This window comes from Chlorocebus sabaeus, chromosome 6 (genome assembly GCF_047675955.1).
Source record: "Chlorocebus sabaeus isolate Y175 chromosome 6, mChlSab1.0.hap1, whole genome shotgun sequence".
NCBI lineage: Eukaryota > Metazoa > Chordata > Mammalia > Primates > Cercopithecidae > Chlorocebus > Chlorocebus sabaeus.
In genome coordinates, this window is record NC_132909.1 from 17,355,950 (window position 1) to 17,382,990 (window position 27,041).

At 53.5% G+C, this 27,041-nt stretch overlaps 2 protein-coding genes across 14 annotated transcripts in view; one reads left to right on the top strand and one right to left on the bottom strand.

Moving 5' to 3' along the window:
- POU2F2 (POU class 2 homeobox 2) overlaps positions 1-9,472 on the top strand; it is a 91,994-nt gene extending 82,522 nt beyond the window's left edge. For 2 of the 11 annotated variants that reach the window (XM_073016396.1, XM_007996960.3), the window contains 8 exons: positions 353-514; positions 667-808; positions 903-1,051; positions 1,131-1,307; positions 2,702-2,768; positions 4,354-4,555; positions 4,684-4,757; positions 5,033-5,535. In XM_073016396.1, the coding sequence (XP_072872497.1) occupies positions 353-514; positions 667-808; positions 903-1,051; positions 1,131-1,307; positions 2,702-2,768; positions 4,354-4,555; positions 4,684-4,757; positions 5,033-5,367 (1,308 nt within the window). In that variant the 3' untranslated portion in view covers positions 5,368-5,535. Of the gene's footprint in view, positions 1-352; positions 515-666; positions 809-902; positions 1,052-1,130; positions 1,308-2,701; positions 2,769-4,353; positions 4,556-4,683; positions 4,758-5,032 lie in introns of all 11 variants that reach the window. The other 9 variants (XM_007996958.3, XM_007996961.3, XM_007996956.3 and 6 more) reach the window with 8 other exon arrangements.
- A 6,210-nt stretch (positions 9,473-15,682) lies between these two features.
- Positions 15,683-26,793, bottom strand: ZNF574 (zinc finger protein 574). Of its 3 annotated transcripts, none has more exons than XM_007996953.3 (2): positions 26,226-26,793; positions 15,683-18,664 (listed from the first exon to the last, which is right to left on the bottom strand). In XM_007996953.3, the coding sequence occupies exon 2, from the start codon at positions 18,642-18,644 to the stop codon at positions 15,954-15,956; it is 2,691 nt and encodes an 896-aa protein (XP_007995144.3). In that variant the 5' UTR covers positions 18,645-18,664; positions 26,226-26,793; the 3' UTR covers positions 15,683-15,953. The 3 variants fall into 3 exon arrangements, with proteins under 3 accessions (XP_007995144.3, XP_007995143.3, XP_007995145.3); XM_007996952.3 differs by lacking the exon at positions 26,226-26,793 and adding an exon at positions 20,990-21,135; XM_007996954.3 differs by lacking the exon at positions 26,226-26,793 and adding an exon at positions 20,807-20,891.
- Between the last annotated feature and the right edge of the window lie 248 nt (positions 26,794-27,041).

Consider the following 27,041-nt stretch of genomic DNA (forward strand, 5'->3'; position numbering starts at 1 on the left):
GTGAGGCCTGGGCTAAGCAGTGACTTGGTGGCAGGGCTAGTCCTTGATTCCCCGGTTGAGATGAGGATGAACCACTGCCTCCAGCTCCAGGGAAAGAGCCCTGGCTGGTCCTACTGGGAGTTCGCAGGCGTGAAGGAACAGTGCAGAGAGTCCCAGGCAATGAGGAAACCCATGTAGGGCAGCAGAGTCCAACCTTTAAAGGGATTGACAGTACGTGTGGAGGAAGGCGGGGGGAGTCTGCAAGCGGCGGATGGAACGCAGGGGCGAAGAGGGCGGGAGGGGGACTGCATCCATCGCTGAGCCCACTCCTGGTCCTCCGCCCTGCATCCCACCCACCTGCCCACCCCACCAGGCCGTGACCCGCCCTACGCTGCCCGACCCGCACCTCTCGCACCCGCAGCCCCCCAAATGCTTGGAGCCACCATCCCACCCCGAGGAGCCCAGTGATCTGGAGGAGCTGGAGCAGTTCGCCCGCACCTTCAAGCAACGCCGCATCAAGCTGGGCTTCACGCAGGTCTGGAGCCACCTTGCAGGCTGGGCGGTGGGTGTGGGGGCGTGGTCAGTTGATGGATGCTGCGAGGGGCGTGGCCAGCCGGTGGGCGGAGCGGGCCCAGTGCCGGAAGGCCCCGCCCTGACCTCCGCCCCTTCCCCGCCGCACTGGCCCAGGGTGATGTGGGCCTGGCCATGGGCAAGCTCTACGGCAACGACTTCAGCCAGACGACCATTTCCCGCTTCGAGGCCCTCAACCTGAGCTTCAAGAACATGTGCAAACTCAAGCCCCTCCTGGAGAAGTGGCTCAACGACGCAGGTGGGACTAGGCTGGGCCTCCCGCGTAGGGGGCGGGCGGTGGCCGGTGGCCGCGGGAGGCGCCTTCTAATGCTCACGTCTCCCCCGGGGCACAGAGACTATGTCTGTGGACTCAAGCCTGCCCAGCCCCAACCAGCTGAGCAGCCCCAGCCTGGGTTTCGATGGGCTGCCCGGCCGGAGACGCAAGAAGAGGACCAGCATCGAGACAAACGTCCGCTTCGCCTTAGAGAAGAGTTTTCTAGCGGTGAGGCCCTCTCCTGGGTGGCCCTCACCTGAGGGGTGGCGGGCGGTGGGCCCCGGGCTAACAAGCCCTCTGCTTGCAGAACCAGAAGCCTACCTCAGAGGAGATCCTGCTGATCGCCGAGCAGCTGCACATGGAGAAAGAAGTGATCCGCGTCTGGTTCTGCAACCGGCGCCAGAAGGAGAAACGCATCAACCCCTGCAGTGCGGCCCCCATGCTGCCCAGCCCGGGGAAGCCGGCCAGCTACAGCCCCCATATGGTACCAAGAGCCCGCCTGGGGGGTGGGAGACCACAGAACTCCGCAGGCACCTGTGTGAAGCCCACCCTACCTGGTTGTCCACAGAGCCTAGAACAGAGGCAAGGAGAGTCACTCTTGGGGACAGGCCATCACGTAGATGGGCACAGTCACACAGGGGCAGTTTCCAGGGAACTGTGTCTTACGTGGGGGATACAAGCACCCCTAGATACACACTGACATAGACAGACACAGAGTTATTACAGTGGCATAGCCACACAGGGAGGGATATATGTCCAAGAACGTGGTCCAGGTTAGAACACACAGGCTCACAGCCACAGGGAGGCAGGGAGAGGCATTTATTGGCCATTCAGGGACATTGTCACACCCATAGGCGTACTCTCAGGTCCATAGCTACACACAAGCCCACTTGATCTCAGACACAGCTGGGACATCCTTTATCCCATCCCTTTATTTCCATTCCTGGAAAGAGCTGTGATGTTCCAGAGAGGAGCCCCCACCCCCAGTGGGATGAAGGAGGCACTGTCTGAACTGAGTTCTAAAGCACAAGGGAGAGTTAGCCAGCCACGAGAAGGCAAAGGGCCTTCCTGGACTAGTGTGCACTAAGGCCTAGAAACCAGGGTGTGCCCAGCCCAATTTGAGACACTCCAGTGCAATTTAGTGTGGTTGGTGCTGCAGTTTATATGAATGAGGTTGGGGAAGGGGTGGGGGCATGTACCCCAAGTTTTACAGTGAAGAGCTGGAACTTGAACCATGGGCAGTGAGGAGGTAAGGAGGGGTTTTAAGCTGGGGAAGGAGAGAAACCACACATTTAGTGAGGTTTCTGGGGCTGATGCAAAGGTGAGACTGGAGGTGGGGTGGCCAAGAAGGAAGCTGGTGGATGGTCCCAGAAAGTCAAGTAATATGACATCTCAACACCCTGATGCAAAGATACGCATCCATTTAGCCTCACACTTCAGATCTGCTCTTTCCCTGCCTGGGTCACTTTGATCAGTCTCTGCTGCATTGCTTGCCAACCCCACTGGTAAAAGGGTGGTTTTGCTTGTCCAGGGAAAAGAATTTTAGTTTTGCAGAACCAACAATAGTAGGAGCATGTAGAGCAGCCACTCTTCTGGTGTAGTCACTTCAGACAGGACGCAACCCTGCAGAGACTAGCCAGACGGAGCGGTGTCAGAAGAGAGGTTCGGGGTGCTCTTAATGGAGAATTAGCCCTTCATTCTTGTGGCTCAGGATCAGCTAGGGCAAGTGTGAAGAAAGCATGTGGAATAATACAAATGCAGCATTGTGCCAAAGCCTCCTGCCCCCATCCTGGGACAGAGGAGTGGGGTCCTGCAGGGAGCATCACGGGGGCTGCTGGCAGACAGTGGCTAACCATACCTCCTTTCTTCTCTCCTCAGGTCACACCCCAAGGGGGTGCGGGAACCTTACCATTGTCCCAAGCTTCCAGCAGTCTGAGCACAACAGGTCAGGGAGGGCAGAAGATGATGAGGGGGGCCTGGGAGGATGTGGCACAGGCTGGAGCCTGAGGCTCCCAAGTGGCTCTGGGTGTCCATGGGCCTCAAGACTGAGCCCGGGGAGTGTGGGTGGGGGAATGGGAGAGACAGTGGGAAGAGGGCAGGACTCACCCCTCCTCTACAGGAGCAACTCAGCTTTAATCTGCTCCACGATTTCATATGAGAAAAGCATGGGCCTGGTAAAAGGTGAGGCACTTGGGTTTTGCACCTGGCCTCTGTCATTTTTAGGCTGTGTGAATTCAAGTGCTTATTTTATCCTTCTAAGCCTCAGTTTTTATAAAATTATTATAAATGTGTAATACATACAAAAGATATAAATACATGTATGTAAGAGTGTATGTATGTATACACACATACATGCATACATACATACTCTTGTACCCAGAGTTCCCCTCCCTATTCCTGGGACACGGCAGGTTTAGATGTATGGTTATACACCATATATATAAGAATAATATAAAATTGGCCTGGTGTGGTGGTTCATGCCTATAATCCCAGCTCTTTTGGAGGCCAAGGCAGGCAGATCACCTGAGGTCAGGAGTTCAAGACTAGCCTGGCCAACATGGGAAACCCTGTCTCTACTAAAAATACAAAAATTAGCTGGGTGTGGTGGCGTGTGTCTGTAATCCCAGCTGCTTGGGAGGCTGAGGCAGGAGAATCACTTGAACCCGGGAGGAGGAGTTTGCAGTGAACTGAGATCACACCATTGCACTCGAGCTTGGGCAACAGAGTTAGATTCCATCTAAAAAATATATATACACACACACACACACACACGTACACATTTAATACATATACACATAATATATATGCACATAATATATACGTAATATATATACACATAGATATATATACACATTATATATATACACACACATACACACACAACAACATATTGCCCCTCCCCAGGCTAGAAAATAGTAAGTGGAGATTTATAAAGTAGTGCTTGCCTGGCACTGTACTAAGCTCTTTGTAAACTGCATTGAGTGACTTAATTCTCAAACTCATTTTATGAGATAGGTTCTATTATTATCCCCATTTTCCAGACAAGGGATCTGAAGGTCAGAGAGGTTAAGGCACTCGCCCCAGGGCACCCCTGGGATGAGACAGAGCCAGGAGTTTCTACCCCAGCAGTCTGGCTGAGTCTGGGCCCTCAGTCCCTGCCAGGTTGCCCATCCCTCAGCTGTGGCAATGTGCCTGGCATCCCTCACCCCTCCCCTAGAGGGAGCCATAGGGTTCTGACTGCTGGGGGCCCCCGTTTCTAGTCAGTAAAAAAGTGGTTCAGGGCGGGGAGTACAGAGTGCCAGGGCTCAGCAGGAAGCAGCTGCTCTGACTTCCATTGTTATGATAGGGGTCACCATGGCAGAGGCACAGGGAAATCACTCTGGGAAGAGAGGGCAGGGAGGTCTAAGGCTGTTCTGACTGAGGAGATGCTGCGTGAGCTGGGTGGGAGGACAAGTAGGAGTTGACCCCAGGTTCCTCAGTGGGGGATGAGTGGAAGCTGAAGACCCCATCTCTCTGTCTCTCTCTGGCAGTTACTACCTTATCCTCAGCTGTGGGGACGCTCCACCCCAGCCGGACAGCTGGAGGGGGTGGGGGCGGGGGCGGGGCTGTGCCCCCCCTCAATTCCATCCCCTCTGTCACTCCCCCACCCCCGGCCACCACCAACAGCACAAACCCCAGCCCTCAAGGCAGCCACTCGGCTATCGGCTTGTCGGGCCTGAACCCCAGCACGGGGTAAGTGGGTGCAGGTGGGAGGCTGTGGGGAGAAGCAGGGTCGCTGCTGCTTCTAGGGTGGGGAGCTGCACCCCAGTTATGTTGGCAGGTCCCTGCCCCTGCTAATGCCTCTGCTTTGCCTCTTGCAGAAGCACAATGGTGGGGTTGAGCTCCGGGCTGAGTCCAGCCCTCATGAGCAACAACCCTTTGGCCACTATCCAAGGTTCGTGCTGCCTCATGTCACACCCATCGTCACCAGCCCTATCCTCTGGGGCCTCGAGCCCTGCCATTGTTGCTCCAGCCATGCCATCCCGCCCCTGCTCACTGCATCGCTCGCCTCTTCATACCCATCTCACCTTTGGGGAAGGTGTGAGGGGTGCTGATGGGGGTCAGTGGGACCGATGGGGAGATGGGGGGCACTCTGGGTAGGACGCTGGAAGGCAGAGGTCTCCCCTGGCCCGGCGTGCCCCCAGCCCAGCCTCTCTCTCTCCCCGCCAGCCCTGGCCTCTGGTGGAACCCTGCCCCTTACCAGCCTTGATGGCAGCGGGAACCTGGTGCTGGGGGCAGCTGGCGCAACCCCGGGGAGCCCCGGCCTGGTGACCTCGCCGCTCTTCTTGAACCATGCTGGGCTGCCCCTGCTCAGCACCCCGCCTGGTGTGGGCCTGGTCTCAGCAGCAGCTGCGGCCGTGGCGGCCTCCATCTCCAGCAAGTCTCCTGGCCTCTCCTCATCCTCTTCATCCTCCTCCTCCTCCTCCTCCTCCACTTGCAGCGAGGTGGCCGCACAGACCCCTGGAGGCCCAGGGGGGCCCGAGGCAGCGTCCAAACCTGAGTGAGGGCCAGCCATGCCTCCCTTCCCATTCCTCTGATCCCTGCCTTGGTCCCTCACCTGGGAAGAGGGCGAGGAGGCCAGTGGTGGGGACACAGAGGGTCCTCAGAGCAGAGTGACAAGGGAGGAAAGACCAAAAAAACAAACCAACCAAAAAAAAAAAAAAGGAAATAAACTAACCAACAAAAGAGAAAACCAAAAATAATCACAACAGAAACCAGCTGCCCCAAAGGAACCAGAGGTGAAAAACAAACAAACAAAAAAAAACCAAAAACTAACCAAAAAAATAAAAAAAAAAAACCCACAAAATCAAACAAACCAAAAAACCAGTCGCGAGCCAGACCTCAGCGTGCTCACCCTCACTGCTACAACGCCAAATAAGAACCCCAGCCAGGGGCGGAGAAGCCTCCAGCAGGTCAGACCTCATGCCACCGAACCCTGGCTGTGGGACCAACCCCCAACCCTGCCTCCCCGCATGGGGGCTATAGATGGAAAAAGAAGATGCCAGCTTCCTAGTCCCGGCCCCCAGCCCTGGACCAGCGAAGACAGGGCACAGCCTGGGCAGATGGGCTGGGGCTCAGCACCACCCACCAAATGTTCTTTTCCAGAAGGTGAAAGAGAAAGGGCCTGAACAACCTTACACCAAATATTCAGTAGCTTCATCCAAAGGATGTACAGAATTTTTAGCATTGTGCTCAACAGAATGTGTCCCTACCATGTGTCCCCCTCTCCCCTGGCCCCCAGCTCTCCCCACCTGGGCAGGGGGGCTCGCTTTAACCTCCTGCCTCCCCCCAGCCAGGGGAGAGTTCAAGAGAAGGCCTGGGGACAACTTTTCATCCCTTGTTCCTCCCTCTTTTCCCCTTTGAAAGGTGGGCTAGGCCATTTTGCCAAGTTCTAGCTCTCACAAGTCCCTCCTCAACCCTGTCACCCTCCTCTGCTCTGGAAGCGACCCCCTCCCCATCTTATGGGAAGGTGGAAGTTTCAGGCTAGAGGGGATGAAGGCATTCAGTTGAGGGCATTCAGTTGTCTTTTTCCATCCTGTCTGTTTCCCTGAAAAAAAAAAATTCATATTCCAGTGCCTATCCGTGGGATCCTTCACGTTCTTTGACATTAACCAGAAACCAAAAAGAGAACTCATCTTGCTTTTCCCACCCCGTGCCCCTCTGGTACTGGCGAATGCCTCTCCCTCCCCCCCACATGCACACACGCACACACCCCAGTGGTGGGGTTCCTTGAGATGGCATCCCCATCAGGGTCCATGTGGTGGGACAGTGCCACAGCGTGTGGTCCCCATCTGAGAGGGTGCGGTGGTGGCCACCAATCCCACAAGACCTCCACAAGTCTTGGCTGGACCCTGTGTTTGACCAGCCCTGGACACATCTCCACTGACGATGGACAGAGGAGAGACGCCACTGGGAGCCACCCTGCCCTCCTGCTATTGTGGAGGCCAACAAAGTTTTGAACCAAAAACCAAAAAAACAGAAACAATAAATTTAAACTAGAAAAAAAGAATTTATATATATATATACATATATATATATATAAAAAAGGGAAAGAAGATGAGGACTCTTCAAGAATAAGACGGAACCGCGAGGCGGAGCCAAGCCCCTGCACCGGTGGCCCTTGTTCCCCAAGGCGGACAGAAGGACGGATGCTTCTTTCTCTTCACAAATACCTCATGGACGTCGTCTTTGGGAAAGCCGGAGGGGGCGGCTGGGGCAGGGCCTGTCCCTCGGCCAGGGCAGATAGAAGCAGGTGGGTGGGGCTGAGAGAGGGTGTCAGGGACAGGGGTGAAGAACCCCAAACTCCCCCCCCAAATCAACTGAAAAAGCTTTAAAAAAAAGAAAGACAGGAAAAAAGGGAGTAAGAAAGCAAAAAGAACAGATGAAGGAAAACTTAACTTTCCGGTGGTTTGATTCCTTCTTTGATTTCTTTTTCGGTTCTCTTTTGTCTGTCCTCTCTCCTCCTCTCCTTCCTCTCTTCTCCCTCCTTCCTCTCTCCTCCGTCTCCCTTTGCTCTCCTCTCTCCTCTCTCAATCTTGTTCTTTCTGTGTCTCTCCTCAAACCAAAGTGTTGCAGTGAAGGACACGAGCCATTGAAATCAGGGTGGGGCCTGACAGCCACAGTGTGGCCCCCGCCCCTCGCTGGGCAGGAGCAGAGAGAGGGGAGAGCCCTGAGACCACAGGGCTTTGGCCTGGGCAGCTTCCACTTTCTGCCGGACACTCTGAGGAGAGGCAGATGGAGCCCCAGGCCTCAGTGTTCTCTTTTTTCTTGTCTCCCTTCTCCCACCCGGGAAATGAAACTGTTGGGCTGGGCCATGGAGGCAGCAGAGACTCGGCCATTGCAGGGGCCTCCGGGTGCCTTGTCCGGGCAGTGGTGGAGTAGCCGCCCCTCCCACCCCTGGCATGATGGGGCCTGGCACCTTGTTGACCCATCCTCGCCGGAATGTAAGCATCTCCGCTGAATGACTCCCTGCCCTTACCCTACCTCTGAGTTTGTCCATGTTTATTTCCTGAAGAGAGAAGGGACTGGTAAGAGGGCTTGGGTCCCAGCCCAAGGGTGGAGAGGGGGCCAAGGGCTCCTGACCAAATAGGAAGGACATTTGAGCAGAGCAAAATGAAAGGAATTACAACCAAAAACCCCCTCTGAGAAGACAGGCAGCATGGAAGGCATGGTGGAGATGACTCAAACAAAAACTATGATTCTAGACCAAAAAGGAAAAAAAAAAAAAAAGGAAAGAAAATCCAGGACTCACCACCACCCACTTCATCCTGCTTCCTCCCCATCAAGTCCCACCACCTGGGACCTCTCCCCACCCCAGTATGGGGTAGTGGGGCAAACAGAAGAGGAGGAGCAGGGGGCAGGGAAGGGGCAGATGCCCTGACGTTGGTGGAGGGACCCCTGTGCAGCCAGGGGTGCTGGGGACCCTCCCCATCCAACCCTCACACCTAGGAAAAGAAAAACAAGAAAAAAGAAAATTCCTGGGAGGGGGAAAAATAACCAAATCCCAAGCTTTAACTACAGCTGTGAAACCAAATATTGGGAAGGGGGTAGGAGGGAAGGAGGGGCAGGTGAGCCCCAGGTCTCCCCCCTGGGCCCCCCTCCCCCGAGGACTCGAGATAAGGCACCAAATACCTCATAGAACTTTAATGTTAAAAAAAGGAAACCAAATATCGTTGGCTGGGGGCCAGCCAGGGCAAGGGGCTGGGGGGCTGGAGGGAGCCAGGGTTGGGAAGGTGATGGGGGAATTCATGCCCCCCACCCCCATCTGCCCCTTCCACTCTGGTCCCCCGTCTCGACTCCGGGAAACAAAACTATCTCATCGTTTTTATTTTGTGGTCTGTACAGAGCCTGTGTCCGTGTGTCTGTGTGTGAGCGAGAGAGTTGGAGGGCTGGGGAGCTTTATGTGGGGGATGGGGAGGGAAACCCCAGGCTAGGCTATGGGCTAGGTTAGGTGTCTGAGGTTGGGAGCTGAGGGCCTGGGCTAGAAAGAGAGGAGAGATGAGTGGATTGGAGCAGTGGGGAGCCCTCTGAATTTCTGTTCTCCCCAACCTTGACCTCCTACTTAAGGGAGGGACAGAGACTGGGTCTACCCTAATGGTGGGCCTTTTCATTGTGCCAAAAAAAAACAAAAACAAAACTGATGCCAGTAACTAAACCACCTCTCTCTGTTCTCTTCTAGGGGGTGGGGTGGGTGTGTGTGTGTTGGGGTGGGTAGGGATGGGGAACCCAAGCCCCAGTAGGAGTTGGGGCTGAGATCAGGAGGAGGGGAAGGATATGAGTTTTCTACCCATCTCCCCGGAGAAGGCCATGATGGGCTCTCCAAGCCCTGGGGAGATTTGGTGAGGGACTAGCCAAGTCAGGGTGACCTCTTGACCTGACTAGTTTTTCTAACCCACCCGAATACCAGGGTGCCTCTCTCTTCCTCTAGCCCAGGGTAGGGGGACCTGAGTGAGAGAGTGAGACAGACAGCAAGATTGAGACACGCGGGCCCCCACTGGTCTCTGAGTGGGAAAGGCAAGTGCGAGAGATAAAGGCCTCCAAGAGAAAAAAGAAACAAACCAAAGATTTAACCATTAAAAAAAAAAAAAAAAAACCCACAGACAACTCCGCTACCTTTTTATACGTTGGAAAAAAAAGTGAAAAAAATTTAAAAATAAAAATAAAAAAAAAATACACAAAAACTCCAAGCCGCAGGTCCTTCATGCGGTTTAAACTTTGACCTCAGCAGTCTCCAAAGCAAGACGACGATGACAAAGGCGGAAACAAAGAAAAAATAATGTATATTTTTAAGTATTTGTCCTTGAATTGTTAGCTCCTTGTTAAACAAACAAGAAAAGGAGAGAAAAATCCAGAGAGAAGTGTTGCTGGGATGGAGACGACTATTTACTATGTCTGTGACCCCTCCCTTTTGCCTCCCTCCCCTTCCTCTCTTTCCTGTCCTCTATCCTTGCTGCCCCTCCCCCAACCTGTCCCCCAAACCCAGGGGCTCAGTATTTATTTATTTATATAATTGCAGGGTGACTGGGGGCCTCTCTCGGCAACTCATAGAGGGCCTTTGGATCATGGTGGGGTGGGGAAAGAGTGAGGAGTCTTTGGGAAGAGCAGGGGCCTGAACTTGGATCAACTCCTTTCTGGCCTCTTGTCCCACTGCTGCCACCATCACCTTCCAAATCCAGGGCTGCACTAGGGCAAGGTGACCACCCTACCTCGTAAAGACCTGATTGGCGCAGCCCATTCTGGTGTGGGTGTCTCTCACTGCCCAGAATGACCAGGTTGGAATGGAGGTGGGTGAAGTTGGAGGGGGTGGCAAGTACAAGGCAAGGGTGCCCAAGAACTGGCATCCAGAAATCAGCCCCAGAGTAGACCTGTCTTTCCTCCATCCTCACCAAGTTAGCCTCCCTTTCAGTTCCGTCTGACCCCTGTGTTGGTAGCCCCTTCCTTCCCTTCCTGTACCCCCTCCCTGTCTCTTCTCGTGGTAGCGGGTTAGCGTTTCAGTGTTCTTAACTCCAATCTGCTTGTTCATTGTACAATGTGCTTCTTTTAAGGCCCCATTTTTGTAACTTGAGTGTGTCATTCATCTGAACAACAAACATCAAAAAATAAAAAATTAAAAACTGTACAGAGAGAAATGATGCCTGCTCTCCCTTGGTCTCCTCTCTGTCCTGGGAAGAGTGGTGAAGACATCAGGGTGTGGGGTTGGAGATCTGTATGCTGGGGAGGGGAGGGCTTTACTTCTGTTCCAATAGTGAATGTTCACAGTCTGGGCAACAGAGTGAGAACTCTTCTCTACAAAAGCCCCAAAAACTCAACTAGGCATCATGGCGTGTGCCTGTTGTCTAGTCCTAGCTACTTGGGAGACTGAGGTGGGAGGATCGCTTGAGCCCGGGATGTCGAGGCTGCAGTGAACCGTGATCATGCCACTGCACTCCAGTCTGGGTAACAGAGAGAGACTTTGTTTAAAAAATAATAATAATAATAAATAAAATAAATGTTTAAAAATAGTGAATGTTTGTTTGGAAGTAAAACCTGCACAAATGTTCTTGCCAAAGAACCGTCTTTGAATTCAGGATGAATTCACATTTCCGAATTCAAATCTCAATTCTGCCGTTCTATGACCTTCAATATGTGAGTTTCTGTGTCCTCACTGTAAATTAGGGACAATACCTACCTCACAAGGTTGTAGGATGATGGTCTAAGTAAAGTGCTTAGGACTGGGCTCCAGCACACTGTCTTCAATAAATGAGAACTATGAGAAAGCCAGGAAACCAGCAAGTACCTCCCCATTTCCATCCCTGGATGCTTCCCTAGAGGACTAGAGAGACTCTTCAAAACCAGAGTTTCAATTAACACATTAAAAAGTTTCAGCCTCACAAATTGTCAAATAAATTAACAGAAGAGTTATACGTCATTTTTTCACATCACCAAAAAAATGCAAAAAACAAAAAACGCCAGGCGCGCTAGCTCACGCCTGTAATCTCAACACTTTGGGAGGCTGAGGCAGGCGGATCACCTGAGGTCAGGAATTCGAGATCAGCCTGGCTAACACGGTGAAACCCCGTCTCTACTAAAAATACAAAAATTAGCCAGACGTGGTGGTGCACGCTTGTAATCTTAGCTACCCAGGAGGCTGAGGCTAGAGAATAGCTTGAATCCGGGAAGCGGAAGTTGCAGTCAGCCGAGATTGCGTCATTGCACTCCACATCAGGCGACAGAGCGAGATTCCATCTCAGAAAAAACAAAACAAAAAAAAACCAGGCCATGTGCGGTGGCTCCTGCCTGCAACCCTAGAATTGAGGAGGCCAAGGCAAGAAGAACCCTTGAGCCCAGGAGTTCAACACCAGCCTGGGCAACACAGTGAGACCCCATCTCTACAAAAATTGAACAAAATTGGGCCAGGTGTGGTGGCTCATGCCTGGAATCCCAGCACTTTGGGAGGCTGAGGTGGGTGGATCATTAGGTCAGGAGTTCGAGACCAGCCTAGCCAATATGGTAAAACCGCGTCTGTACTAAAAATACAAAAATTAGCCAGGCGTGGTGGTGCGTGCCTGTAGTCCCAGCTACTTGGGAGGCTGAGGCAGAAGAATCGCTTGAACCTGGGAGGTGGAGGTTGCAGTGAGCAGAGATTGTGCCACTGCACTCCAGCCTGGATGACAGAGTGAGACTCCATCTCAAAAAAAAAAAAAAAAAAAAAAAATTGAACAAAATTAACTGGGCATAATGGTGTACATCTGTGGTCCCAGCTACTTGGGAGGCTGAGGTGGAGCTCTTGAGCCCGGGAGGCCAAGGCTGCAGTGAGCTGTGATAGTACCACTGCACTCCAGCCTGGGTGGTGACAGAGCGAGACCCTGTCTCAAACCAACCAACCAGAGTTGATTTTGAAGTTTTCTGGTGGTACAATGTACACACCAACCCCCTTCCTTTTTAGAGCAACATTAACTCTTACTCAAATTATTGTGCCCATCTGTCATTCAGCAGTAGCAACAGCTTCTGCAGGCCATCAGGCCATGGACTGATCCCTAAGACCTCACCACTGAAAGGCAGAAGTAGTATTAATGAAAATGCACTGTTAAGACTGGGCGCGGTGGCTCATGCCTATACTCCCAGCATTTTGGGAGGACCAGGCTGGCGAATCACTTGAGGCCAGAAGTTCAAGACTAGCCTGCCCAACATGGTGAAGCCCCATTCTGCTAAAAATACAAAAATTAGCCGGGCGTGGTGGTGCACACCTGTAATCCCAGCTACTCGGGCAGCTGAGGCACAAGAATCACTTGAAGTTGGGAGGTAGAGGTTGCAGTGAGCCGAGATCATGCCACTACACTCTAGCCTGGGTGACAGAGTGAGACTCTATCTCGGGGGTGGGGGGGGGGGAAGAGCTGTTGGGTTTCCTCAACACTGTTCCATCCTCTAATGTATGCTTGGCACACAGGTGCTGGGATCCTGCAAATTCAATAGTGAGGGCTGTGGGAATCGAGGCACAGGAAAAGTATGAGTGAAAGACAGGTTTCATATGTAGTAAGACAAGAAGTGTCAGCATTGCAGTGTTTTGGCAAGACTGAAAAAACGCAAAGCTCCTCAACTCTCCCAACAAGTCAGCAGGGATGAGGCATAAGAATAATACATGGGGCCGGGCGCGGTGGCTCAAGCCTGTAATCCCAGCACTGTGGGAGGCCGAGACGGGTGGATCACGAGGTCAGGAGATCGAGACCATCCTGGCTAACACGGTGAAACCCCGTCTCTACTAAAAATACAAAAAACTAGCCGGGCGAGGTGGCGGGCGCCTGTAGTCCCAGCTACTCCGGAGGCTGAGGCAGGAGAATGGCGTAAACCCGGGAGGCGGAGCTTGCAGTGAGCTGAGATCTGGCCACTGCACTCCAGCCTGGGCGACAGAGCGAGACTCCGTCTCAAAAAAAAAAAAAAAAAAAGAATAATACATGGAGGAAGATCATTGGCTTCAGGCCCATCTTCAAGGTGGCACAGTCAGAACCACACAGAACCCAAGACCCCATCTCTACAAAATACATTAGGCAGATGTGGTGGTGCTCGCCTGTAGTTCCAGCAACTTGGGAGGCTGAGGCAGAAAGATCACTTGAGCCCAGGAGGTTGAGGCTGTAGTGAGCCGTGATCGTGCAACTGCATTCCAGCCTGGGTGACAAAGCAAGACTCTGAAAAATAGGAAAAAAAACAAAAACAAAAAAAAACAGGCCAGGTGTTATGCCTCATGCCTCTAATCCCAGCACTTTCGGAGGCCAAAATGGGATGATCCCTTCAGGCCAGGAGTTTGAGACCAGCCTGGCCAACATAGCAAGACCCCATTTCTAATAAAAAGATAAAAATAAAACCTAACACAGGAACAGAAAACCAAACACCATATGTTCTCACTCATAAGTGGGTTGAACAATGAGAACGCATGGACACAGGGAGGTGAGCATCACACACTAGGGCCTGTCAGAGGGCAGGGGGCTAGGGAGGGATAATATTAGGAGAAATACCTAATGTAGATGACGGGTTGATGGGTGCAGCAAACTACCATGGCATGTGTATACCTATGTAACAAACCTGCACGTTCTGCACATGTATCCCAGAACTTAATTTTAAAAAAATCCTAGGATTTGTAACTATATGTATATAAACATTAAAATGTATGTTTATATATGTCTATAAAGAGTAAAACAATAAAAATCTCTTTATATATATATCAATATTTACTGTATCTATTGTATAATTTATATACATATAACAGGTAGGATACACATACACATAACCTATGTATTTTTTTGTATAAACAGAACCCTAATACATTAACTTTTCAAATACTATGTCATTTATTTTACAAGATTATTAGAATTTGTTTTAGGCCAGAGGCGGTGGCTCATGCCTATAATCCCAGCACTTTGGGAGGCTGAGGCGGGTGGATCACCTGAGGTGGGGAGTTGGAAACCAGTCTGACCAACATGGTGAAACCCCGCCTCTACTAAAAATATAAAAATTAGCCAGGTGTGGTGGCATGTGCCTGTAACCCAAGCCACTTGGGAGGCTGCGGCAGGAGAAACACTTGAACCTGGGAGGTGGAGGTTGCAGTGAGCCAAGACCACACCATTGCACTCCAGCCTGGGCAGCAGAGCAGACTCCATCTCGAAAAAACAAATAAATAAAGGAAAAAGAGTTCAACAGAAGGATTTGGAATAACCTCTGGGAAGAAGGGGTCTCAGAAGCAAGGCTAGCACAGCAGCCTAGCATCGCCCCAGTCACATACTCTTTTCTTGTCTCCACCACCCTCCCCGAAGTATGCAGAAGGCAGCAGAATGGAGAGAAAAGCATATGGGTGATTAAACCAAATGAAATGAAATCAGGCTTAAATTCAAGCTCTGCCCTGCCTGGATTGAATCTGACCTTGGGCAAGTCATCTCAATGCTTTTGACTGGAGATTCCTTCCCTGCAAAATGTTCTCACCTAATCAGTGTGAATATTATTGTTATATAGTACTTGAGACTAACTAGATGTTCAAACATTGGCCAGCCATTCCAACAATCCATCTCTCACGATAAAAATCTGTTGGCTATCCCAGCACTTTGGGAGGCCGAGACGGGTGGATCACGAGGTCAGGAGATTGAGACCATCCTGGCTAACACGGTGAAACCCCGTCTTTACTAAAAAATACAAAAAACTAGCCGGGCGAGGTGGTGGGCGCCTGTAGTCCCAGCTACTCGGGAGGCTGAGGCAGGAGAATGGCTTGAACCCAGGAGGCGGAGCTTGCAGTGAGCTGAGATCCAGCCACTGCACTCCAGCCTGGGCGACAGAGCGAGACTCCGTCTCAAAAAAATAAAAATAAAAAAAAAATCTGTTGGCTGAGCCAAAGTCCAACTCCAGGGGGATTCAAGTCACCACCCCTCATGAAGCTTCCTATGTCCAGACACATATTATTCAGAATCTCCTTTAATTCCACAGCCCCAGAGATCATGCCTACCTGCATTTGCTTTTGGGGATCAATGAGAAAATCAGATGGCCTTGGGAGACAAGGCCATATCAGGCCAGGAGTCAGGGACAGGGGTGTTAGAATCTGATTTCTCTGAAAGTTCCTGCCACCAGCACAAGCACCCTTGAGCTTTTCCACAGAGCCAGGGACCTCTAGTGGCAAGAGTCATGCTACCTCCATCTAGCAGTAAAGTGAAGGCCCTGCTTGAGAGCCATGCCCATGAACACCAGGTCATTCTCTTCAGCCCAGCAAATGTTTACTGGGCTTGTACTATCCCTGCTACCTGCCAGGCCCACTTCTGGGTGCTGGTGACGCAGCCATGAGAGGTAAGACCCGTGACTCCCAAATTCCACTCTATACACTGCTGGCAACTCGGTCTTTATTGATGGTTTCATTTTTGGGGTCACCAGTGCTAAGAGGTGGAAGGTGGGGGGGGCACCTTTTTGTGTGTCAAGGACCCGAAAGCACCCACCTCAGGAGAGAATAAATCCAATTTAGAACTTACAAGGTGGTGGGGATGGGAAGAGGAAGGGACACAGTATGTACAGATGCTTAAGGGGATGCTGGAGGGCCTTCAGCAACAGGGCATGGAGGTGCTGAAGAGGAAGTCAGGCAGAGTCAGCCACTGATCTGGACCCCCTCGGCCTCGGCCAGAGGGTAGATCTCAATGGCTTCCACCAGGGGCAGCGCCTCCACAGCAGTCTCCATCACGGCCAGGCCAACGGCAGCCTCCGCCTCTGCCAGCTGCTGCCGCACAGCTGCCTGATGCTGCTGCTGATGGGTCTTGCGGTGCTTCCAGAGGTTGGAGAAGGAGCGGTAGCTCTTGCCACAGTCAGGGCAGGAGTAGGGTCGTTCGCCTGTGTGGATGCGGCGATGTTCTGCCAGGCGCATGGAGATGGCAAAGGCCTTGCCACACACTTCACAGGCAAAGGGCCGCTCACCTGTGTGCAGGCGCCGGTGGTCTTTCAGGTGGGTACTCTGACGGAACGCCTTGCCACAGTCTGGACATGGGTACGGCCGCTCACCTGTGTGGATGCGCCGGTGCACCTGCAGTGATGTCTCTGTGCTGAACAGCTTCTTGCACTCGCTGCACTCTAGACCCCGGCGGCGGGCAGGGGCTGCAGGGGATGCTGTAGCAGTGCCTCCAAGGCCTGCTGGAGAGGCAACTGGTGCACGAGTGGCCCGTGGGGCTCGAGGGGCAGGAGGCTCCTTAGCCAGGACCTCTCCAGGCCCAGCAGCCGCATGGGCCGCCTCGTGTGCCTGCAGCCGAGCAGCTGAGCCCACTTTCTTGCCACAGGTGCCACACTCAAAGCGCCGTGGGGCCTGGGCAGCAGCAGCTGCACAGCGGTGCTCCCGGAGCCGCAGTGAGGAGGGGAAGGCAGCCCCACAGGATGGGCAGCGGTGGGGCTGGCGTCCGGCATGGACCACGAGCTGGTGCACCTCCAGCAGCCGGCGCAACAAGAAAGAGCGGGGGCATTCACGACACTTGTAGGGGTATTCACCTGTGTGATGGTAGCGGTGCATGAGCAGGCGGTAAGGGCGGTGAAAACGCACCCCACATTCCTGGCAGCGGTAGGGGAAGTGCTGGGCATGCACCAAGCGGTGCTGCCTCAGTGTGGAGCTCTGTGTGAAAGCCTTGCCACAGTCCCCACACCGATAGGGCCGCTCTCCTGTGTGTGTGAGCCGGTGGCGGGCCAGGTTGGCAGGCGAGTTGAAGGGCTTGGCGCAGTCAGGGCAGGGGAAGGGCCGCTCCCCTGTGTGCGTGCGCAGGTGGTTACGCACATGAGACTTCTTCTTGAACATCTTGCCACAAATGCTGCATTTATGGCGCCGCTCCAGCCGGTGCACAAAACGTTGGTGCCGGGTCAGCTGCAAGGCCTTTCCAAATTCACGGCTGCACAGGAGGCAGCGGTAGGTGCCTGGGGCAGCGGGCCCTGCTGAAGTCTCCTCAGACACAGGGGGCTCAGGGGCCTCTGGCTCTCCAGTCTCTGCGGGGGCTGGCTCAGGGAAACCAATGACAGGTTCCTCTGGTGGGACTGGTGTTGTGGGCAGAGGGACACCCCCTACCCCATGAGTACGCCGGTGATAAAGGAACTTGGTAAGGTTGACAAAGGTCTTTCCACACGGACATGAATGCAGAGGATTTGGGGTGTGGGCGCGCCGGTGGGCCAGGAGGAGGGCCTCTGTGCCAAAGGCCAGGCCACAGTCTACACACAGGAAGTGTGACTCGCTGCTGTGGTCTCCAAGGTGCTGGTCCAGACTGGAAGGGCTGGGGAAGACACGACTGCACAGGGGGCACTTAAAGACGCCCTCCCGGTGACTCCGCAGGTGCTGCTGTAGCTGGTGGGGTGAGAGAAACAGCTGGTCACAGGCTGAGCAGAAGAGCTCCTGTGTGGCTGTCCCGCCTGCTTCTCCACTGTTGTTCCTCCGGGCCCTGCGCCCCCGGCGATCCCGCCCAATGGCTTCACCATTGCGCAGCTCATAACTGTGATCAGAAGCTGGCACGGGGTCAGGCTGAGACACAGGCACCTCTGCAGGTGACGAAGCCTGCACCTCCTGCTGTAGGGCAGGCTCCTGAGACTCGGGGACAGGAGCAGGGAAGTGAGTGGCCTGGTGCTCCAGGAAATCCGCTGGCAGCTGGAAGAGCTGGGAGCACTCAGAGCACTTGTAGAGGAGCAGCTCCACCTCGGTCACCACCTCAGTGGTGGTGGCAGCGGCAGATGGGACAGTCGCCCCTTCCCCACCCTCTTCTGCCTTTCGATATGAGTGCTCCACAGCCACTCGGGCCTGGCCCACAGGAGGCCCCAGAACAACTGGGGACCCCAGGACAACAGGGGCAGGAGCCTTGGTGGGTGTAGCCCGGAGGTGTGTCTGCCGGTGGTTCAGCCAGAGCTCCTGGCTGGCAAAGAGAGCCTTGCAATCCACACACTCGTAGTGGATGGTGCTGGAGCTCAGGGGTGGTGCCTTGGGTGGTGGCTCAGCTGGCACTGCCTCCTGGGGTGTCATCATCTTCAGGTGCAGCTCCTGGTGCTCCAGGAGCTGGCTGGGCGACATCAGCAGTTGACCGCACTCCAGGCACTGGTACTGGCTCTCCTGCACAAGGGTCTGATAGAGGCCCGTGCCTGAAGCTGTGTCTGTGGCAACAGTGACTCCGGGGTCAGCCACGCCCACCAGCTCAAAGTGCTGCTGTGGCACGTGGGAGTTTTGGTGCATGAGCACCTCTTCCAGGGATCCATAGAGCTGGTTGCACTCAGAGCAGACATAGCGGTGCTCAATGTACAGGACTGTCTCCTCTGATTCCTCAGTCATGGCGGCAGCAAGGCCCTGGGCTGGAAGAGGGGACAGTGGGGACAAACCAGTTAGGTCACCGATTCCTCAGCTCTTCCCTTTATCACTCTCCACTCCCAATACCTTAGATCTATGCCCCCTCTAAGTTCTTCCTTCAATTTTTAAAATTCTGCTTCCCTCCTAATAATCCTTCCTCCCCTCAACATAACAAACACCAAACACAAAATCTCCCAGGCAGTCCCTTCCCCAGGAATTTACCCAGTCTCACCTCTACATCAACTTGCATCAAATTCCACCCACCAGATCCTTGTAACCTGTTCAGTCCCCTCATCTCCCACGCCTCACAGTGGGCCCCACAGTTACGCCCAGCACATGGGAACCTCCACTCAGACCTCCTTCCACTGACTCCTTTTCTTCCCAACTCACATCACCCCATTCCTCTCCAAGGTACCCAACTGAAACCCCATATAAGCCTTCCCCACCTGTTTCTCCCAGCCGCACCCCTCCCATGACCTCTGCTCCTTCTCCCAGGTTCTCAGACTTCTTTTTACACCCAGACCACTCAAACTGCCCAACACCCCACCACTCCACTTTCAGCACTGTACACGGTGCCACCCCTCCCCTTCACACGCAACTCCCCTGCTACCCACCAACTCTTCCTCGGGTGCCTGGATTCCTCACGTCAAACTATATCCCTTCCCCCCAATCAGATTTTCTCACATTGGCCTAACCCATCTCCACACCCAGACTTCGCCCACCTTAACCACTTCATGATACCCAGCCCTGTTTAATTACTTAAACTCTTCTACAAATCAAGGCTCTCTCCAACCCTAACCCCCTATCCAGAATACCCAGACCCATTTTCACAAAGGCCTACTCCTCCCTGTTTCAGACGTAGACCCTTCCACCACCCTAACTCCTGTCTCCAGGATATCTTTCCACTCTTTACATTCATCACCTCTTCTTTGTACCAAGACCAAATAGACCATTCTAATCCCCTTTGGGATACCCAGGTCCCCTCTTCCCATTGATTTAAACCCTTCCTATTCATACACAGCCACTCATTCAGAGACGCCCATACCCTCACTTCATATCAACCTATGCCTCTCTTGCAAACAGACCTCCCCCTGCCCCGGCAAATCCATCTCAGGAATATCCAGATCCTCCTTCACATTATTAACCCAATCTTTTTTAATTTGCGAGAAGACCCAACCCACCCTAACCCATTCTAGGGATGCTCAGACCCTCCTCTTCGTGGTAACATAACTCCTTTGTGTAAAGATCCACACACACTCAACCCATTCCAGGGATATCCAGACCGTCTTTCACAACGGCTTAAGCTCCTTCTACACACACCCCTCCTGCTGCTCAAATCCCCTTTAGGGATACCCGGACCTCCTATTCTCATACAGAACCCCCATCACCACCCTACTCCAGCAGACAGACCCCTTTTCCTCACACTCAAGCCCCTCTCACTAGCCTACTACTCTGGGGGTACTCAGACCCCCAACATCTTAGCAACCTCTCAGTCTCATTCCAGGAATTCCCAGGCACTCGTCACTTTAGCACACAGATCTCTCCCACCCTACTTCCTCCCCTTCCAATAACCAAATCCCATCTTCACCTTGGCCTAATTACCTGTACTTAAAAAAGACTACCTTTCCCGGCTCATTCTAGGAACACCCAAACATCCTTTTAAAATACACATAACCCTTCTTTGTACAGAGACCTCTCTCCACGTATTCCAAGGGTACCCAACCTCCTGATACATGGTTTAAGGCCTCTTCACATTATTTTAACCCCATCCGTTACAACTGGACCCCTCCTTAGCTCTAAACCGCTCCCTTGGGGATATCGATTTCCTAATATTTTTTCACACCAAAACCCCTCTCACTGCCCCAGTTCTTTCCAGGAAGAACTAGATATTTTCCCCCTCCATTAACTTAATTATCTTTCTCACGCCCTAAGCCCCTCACTGGGCACCCAAGTGCCTCTAACCGGCCCAGCCCCTTCGTCCTGGACTTGCCACACCACCAAGTCCTTTACCCCAAACCCTGGGGAGCGGCGGAGCCCTTCTGGGACAGCTCTGAGGCCTCCCCTTCCCGCCCAGGTGCCCCGCCAAAGCCCCAGCCCAAGCCCCGCCCCTCCTCAGCCCCGCACGCTACTCCAGGCCCCTTCCCCACCTGCCGCTCGGGCCCGGGCCCTGCCTGGTTGCCCGCGCGCCCGGTCGGCCGTTGGTGCCGCTCCGCCCTAACTGCCCGGCGCGCACCCCCTCAGGCCCTCAGTGCGCAGGCGGCCTGGCGAGAGGAGGCCGCGGCGGCAGGGAGGGCAGCCCGGCTAGCCTCTGCGCGCCCGCTCGCGCTCACCTGCTTCAGCCGTCTCGCACGCCCCGGGCCCGGGCCCGGGCCACGGCTCCCCTTGCACGGCCACCCTAACGCTGCGCCCGCTCTAGCTCTCGCGTCGCTTCTCGCCTGCTCCGTAGCCTCACTCTCGCCCCCAGCTACCCTCAGCAACGCCCCTCCCACCTTCCTCCTCGGCCGCCGCACGGACGGCCGGACGCAACCAATCATCGCCCGCTCGGGCCTTGCCGTTCGGCCAATCGAAGTTCATGTCTCTGAGGCTTGGGCCAATAGTGAGGAGCATCGAGATTTCCCGCAGCGCCCAACCAATCCTTTAGCGACGTTCCCTCACCGGTCAGCCCTCGGGTGGATAGTGCCCGCCCCTTTAATCCTCCCTAGAGGATGCTCCTCCTCCTCCTTGACTCCGCCTCCGACGGCTCCAGTGGGCAACTCTGAGCGGAGGGCGGTGCGATGACGTCAGGCGGCGGAGCGCCGCCGCGGGCGCCATCTTGGGGACGCCATGAGGGAGTCAGCGTTGGGGTCAGGGAGAGGGAGGAAAAGATCCTGGGAAATTTAGGCACGCGGCACCCCGAGGGCTGGAGCCGGGGAATGGAGGCACAGGAGCCTTTGTGGTTTCCCCGAGGGTCAGAGGGAGAAAGTGAAACCACTTAGCGTGATTGGGCGAGGGCAAACTGCGTTCAGCACCAGTCACATGGAGGGAGAAAAGGGAAACTAAGGCTCCAAACTCACTTTATTAAAAGGAGGGAAATGAAGGCGACAGGAAGAAACAGGGTAAAGACCGAGGGGACTTCTGGGAAGTGGAGAGAGGAGAAATGTCAGACGGGAAGCAAGGAAAGCGAGGATATGGAGAAAAAGAAGAAGCAAGGACAGGCAATTTCACTGGAAGAAACAGGGAATGTGGCGGGTAGAGGACCTGAAGGACAATCAGGGTGAGAGCCTGAAGGAAGTGAGCCATTAGCGGGCGGACTCCATTCCACCTCCTTCCGGGGTGACTCTGACCCTTACACCTCGAGAGCGGGGCCCCATGTGTCCAAGGGGCTCTGGCCATTCCTACTCACCTCGTTCCTGCGCCCCTCAGGGCCTTGGGAGGGAGTTGCCCCAGTACTATTAGAAACGTTTCCAGGCAGGGCGCCGTGACTCACGCCTGTAATCCCAACAATTTGGGAGGCTGAGGAGGGTTCATCACTTGAAGTCAGGCGTTCGAGACCCACCTGGCCAACCTAGTGAAACTACCATCTTTGCTAAAAATACAAAAAATTAGCTGGGTGTGCTGCCTTGTGCCTGTAACCCCAGCAACTCGGGAGACAGGCACAAGATTTGATTGCACCCAGGAGGCCGAGGTTGCAGTGAGCCGAGGTCGTGCCACTGCACTCCAGCCTGGGCGACAGAGCGAGGCTCCATCTAAAAGAAAAAAAGAAACGTTTCCAGACCTACTCCCTGAACCCAAGCACAGAGGAGTTTCAGTTTCTCGGATGAGGAAACTCACTCTCAGAACTGTTATTTATTTACCTACCTGATGCCAAAAGCCACTATGGGATGCGTCTCATGGTGAGACCCGGGACCAATTCATCAGCTTTGCTATGGTCATTTAGTCATTAGGTGTCCTAACCTTCTCATGGATTAAATTCCCTAACAGCAGGCCTGTGTAGTTAAAACAGATTCCCGGATTGGAATCCTGGTTCTAGGGCAAGTCAACTATCCTGAGCCTAAATTTCTAATCTGTGAAATGGGGCTAATCACAACTCATCTCATGGTGGTTGTGAGGCACAGAGTAAAAGACATCTAGGAGTTACTCTTTATTTTATTTTATTTATTTTTGAGACGTCAGAGTCTTGCTCTGTCACCCAGGCTGGAGTACAATGGCGCAATCTCGGCTCACTGCAACCTCCACCTCCTGGGTTCAAGCGAGTCTCCTGCCTCAGCCTCCTGAGTAGCTGTGACTACAGGTACTTGCCACCATGCCTGGCTAATTTTTGTATTTTTAGTAGAGACGGGGTTTCACCATATTGGCCAGGGTGGTCTCAATCTCCTGACCTCGTGATCCACCTGCCTTGGCCTCCCAAAGTGCTGGAATTGTAGGCGTGAGCCACTGCATCTGGCCTATTTTTTTAATTTAATTTTTTGTTTTGCTTTGTTGTTTTCTGGAGAGGGATCCTGTCGCTCATCACCCAGGCTGGAGTACAGTGGCATGATCTCAGCTTACTGCAACCTTCGCCTCCTGGGTTCAAGTGATTCTCCTGCCTAAGCCTCCTGAGTAGCTGGGACTACAGGCACACACCACCACTCCCGGCTAATTTTTTTTATTTTTAGTAAAGACGGGATTTTGCCATGTTGGCCAGGCTGGTCTCAAACTCCTGACCTAAGATGATCCACCCCCAACTCAGCCTCCCAAAGTGTTGGGATTACAGATGTGAGCCACTGTGCCCAGCTCCTAATTTTTTTTTTTTTTGAGACAGTGTAGCTCTGTCACCCAGGCTGGAGTGCAGTGTTGTGATCTCAGCTGACTGCAACCTCTGCCTCCCAGGCTCAAGCAATTTTCAGCCTCCTAAGTAGCTGGGATTACAGGCATGTGCTGCCATGCCCGGCTATGTTTCATATTTTTTGGTAGGGACTGGTTTTTGCCATGTTGGCCAGGCTGGTCTTGAACTCCTGGCCTCAAGTGGATCTGTCTACCTTGACCTCCGAAAGTGCTGGGATTACAGGCATGAGCCACCGTGCCCGTTTTTTGTTTTTTTGTGTTTTTTTTTTTTTTTGTAGAGATAGAGTCTTACCATGTTGCCCAGGCTGGTCTCAGAACTCCTGGGCTCAAACCATCCTCCTGCCTTGGCCTCCCAAAATAGTGGGATTACATGTGTGAGCCACTGTGTCTGGCCAGTTGTGATTTTTATTAGTATCTCCAGGAGCCTAATGCTAATAACTAACATCTCTTGGGTGTATTATGACGTGCTAGGTATTATGCTCAATGTTTACATGCATTATTCAGTTTAATCCTCTCAACAATCATGTAAGGGAGAAACTGTCATACTGACTTTACAAAACATCGAGGCCCAGAGAAGTAACTAGTCGTAGTTCCCGTAGTTAGGAAGAGTCAGGATTCCAACCCAGGAGTTGACCTTAAGGTCTCCATTCTTGGCCCCCAGGCTCACCTGCCTGGCAGGTGGGAAGTTCAAGTGGTTCGATGTTGAAGGGATGAATGCAAGAAGTAAAGGAAAGAGCTGGTGGAAATTAGTGAGCTAAAGCTAGGCTTGGCCTGCTTTGAAGCAGTCTGGGTTTGCCCTTAGGGCAAAATCACCTGGGGTAGGTGCCAGAGAAGTGGAAGCCATGCTCAGTTTTTGACAGGCTGTGTGACCTTGGGCAGATTCTTGCTCCTGCTGAAACTTCCTTTTCCCCACTTGAAAATCTGAGGATCAGGCTGGGTGCGGTGGGTCACACCTGTAATCCCAACACTTTGGGAGACCCAGGCAGGCCGATCACCCGAGGTCAGGAGTTCAAGACCAGCCTGACCAACATTGAGAAACTCCGTCTGTACTAAAAATACAGAATTAGTCGGGCATGGTAGTGCATGCCTATAATCCCAGCTACTCGGGAGGCTGAGGCAATAGAATCACTTGAACCCCGGAGGCGGAGGTTGCAGTGAGCCAAGATGGCGCCATTGCACTCCAACCTGGGCAACAAGAGCAAAACTCCATCTCAAAAAAAAAAAAAAAAAGAAGAAAGAAAAGAAAATCTGGCTGGGCGTGGTGGCTCACACCTGTAATCCCAGTACTTTGGGAGGCCAAGGCAGGCAGATTACGAATCAGGAGATCAAGACCATCCTGGCTAACATGGTGAAACCCCGTCTCTACTAAGAATACAAAAAAATTAGCGGGGCGTGGTGGGGGGCACCTATAGTCCCAGCTACTCGGGAGCCTGAGGCAGGAAAATGGCGTGAACCTGGGAGGTGGAGCTTGCAGTGAGCTGAGATCACGCCACTGCACTCGTTTGGGCAACAGAGCAAGACTCCATCTCAAAAAAAAGGAAAGAAAAAAAGAAAATCTGAGGATCCAGGTAACTTCTCAGGCCTTTTGCTTGGACTTCCCAACTTGATTTGGGTTGTGTAGTTCTCTCTTCTCTCCAGATAATATAGGAATAAGCTGAGGCCTGGACTGGTCTTTCTGGAGGTGATAGCACAGGACTGGCTAGGATTTCGGGGACAGGTTGAATTTAGAGTGGATGGTGGTCATTATTTATTTTTTTTTGTGAGATAGAGTCTCGCTCTGTCTCCCATGCTGTAGCGCAGTGGCATGATCATGGCTCACAGCAACCTCTGCCTCCTAGGTTCAAGCGATTCTCGTGCCTCAGCCTCCCGAGTAGCTGGGACTAAAGGAGCGTGCCACCAGGCCTGGCTAATTTTTGTATTTTTAGTAGTGACGGGGTTTTGCCATGTTGGCCAGGCTGGTCTTGAACTCGCAACCTCAGGTGGTCCACTTGCCTCAGCCTTCCAAAGTGCTGGGATTACAGGAATGAGCACCCGCCCCGATTGAAAGGACGGTGTTCTGTGTTGAAGTCCTGCATAAGCAAAGTCCCAGAGGCAGGTGTGAGTCTGGGCTTTTAGGCCTGGCTGGAGCTGAGTGTGGTGTTTGAGGGGTGGGTGTAGATGTTGACCAAGTGGGGTAAGGAGGTGTGTGCAAAGTTGGTGGTCCTTCAGTGTCAGATATATGTGTCAGATGTGTGTCCAGGATGCCCCCATGCCAGCTTGCAGAGGGCTTCCCGTGCTAGGCTGGCATGTGGTCCAGGAGTTGCCATGTGCCAGCTGTGTGTTCGAGGCATGCGGTCACATGTGCTGTGGGCTGCACGTGAGTGTGTCAGTGTCTCCTCCCCATCACGAGCATCGGGGGTGGTGGTGAGTCACGGGCTCAGCCTTCAGTGCCAACTGTCATGTTTCTTCCCCCCAAATTTCACCCCCCCACCCAGCCATGCACCACCCACCCCCACTCCAAGATCTGTGTCGCTTCTCTCTTCCATCCCCCTGCCCTGCTCAGCTCCTTCTGAGAGGCTGCAGAGTGTTCCCTGGGAAGGAGTCTCCCACTTCTCCTGGCTCTGCCCTCCAGCTCCCTGTCCTTCTATCCACCTTTCCCACTGCCTCTCTGCTCCTGCGACTAGATAATGAGGGCCCCTTCTCTCCACCCACTCATCTCTGTGGGTCCCAAGGATTTCTCTGTGCACTATAGGGAATTCCCATACTCACCACCCATCCCCTCACCTCTATAGGAGCTATTTCTATTGGGAGAAGCTTGCTCCGCATCTCCAGGCTGGCAGCTCCTGCCTCAGTGGCTCTCTTGTGTCTATGAGCCACATCCTTGTCTTTGTGGTCCCCTGGTGTCTGTAGGCCTCCCTTGTTTCTGTGACCTTCTTCGGCTCTCCTTGGCTCTCTCCCTGCCCTGTGGACCGCTCCCCATATCCAAGGAGTGCTTTCTGTTTCCAGGGGCCTCTCTCGTGTCTCTGGCTTCTCCCCTGTTTTCCTTCACGGGAGGTCTCTGTGTCCACATACTGCCCCTTGTCTCCGAGGTCCTTTTGCTTGTCTGTGCAGGCTGCTCCCTTGTGTCCATGGGCCTTTCTTTCTTATCCCTGGGCTTTTCCTGTCCTTGTGGGGTTTATGGGCCTCGGCCCACTTCTCTGGACAGTCTTGATGGCTGTCTCTCTTCTCTTCATTTCTCTTCATCTCTGTAGCCCTCTCCCCTCATCTCAGTGGCCTTCTACCCAGGTCTCCTTGCCTCCCATCTCTGTGGGCTCCTGTGCCCAGGGCTGTCTGGGCAGGGCGGTGGCATGGGGTGGTAGAGGGGGTGGCTTGGGGGTGGGCTCTCCATCCAATGCAGCTCCTTCTTCTCATCAGCATTCTCCTCGCGGGGGGGGCCCCCATCCCCAACCAATACGGGCTCCCCCTCCCCCGACTCCCCTCCCTACTCGCTCACTGCCTGCCTCCCTCCCTTCCTCCTGCCCGCCCTCCTCCCTGCCTCCTTCCCTCTTCTCTCTCCCCACAACCCCCCCAACCCCCCCCCCCCCCCCCCCCGCGCTCCAG

Excerpts from the sequence above, each read along its gene's own strand:
- ZNF574 (XM_007996953.3), bottom strand. The coding sequence starts at position 18,644 with ATGACTGAGGAATCAGAGGAGACAGTCCTGTACATTGAGCACCGCTAT.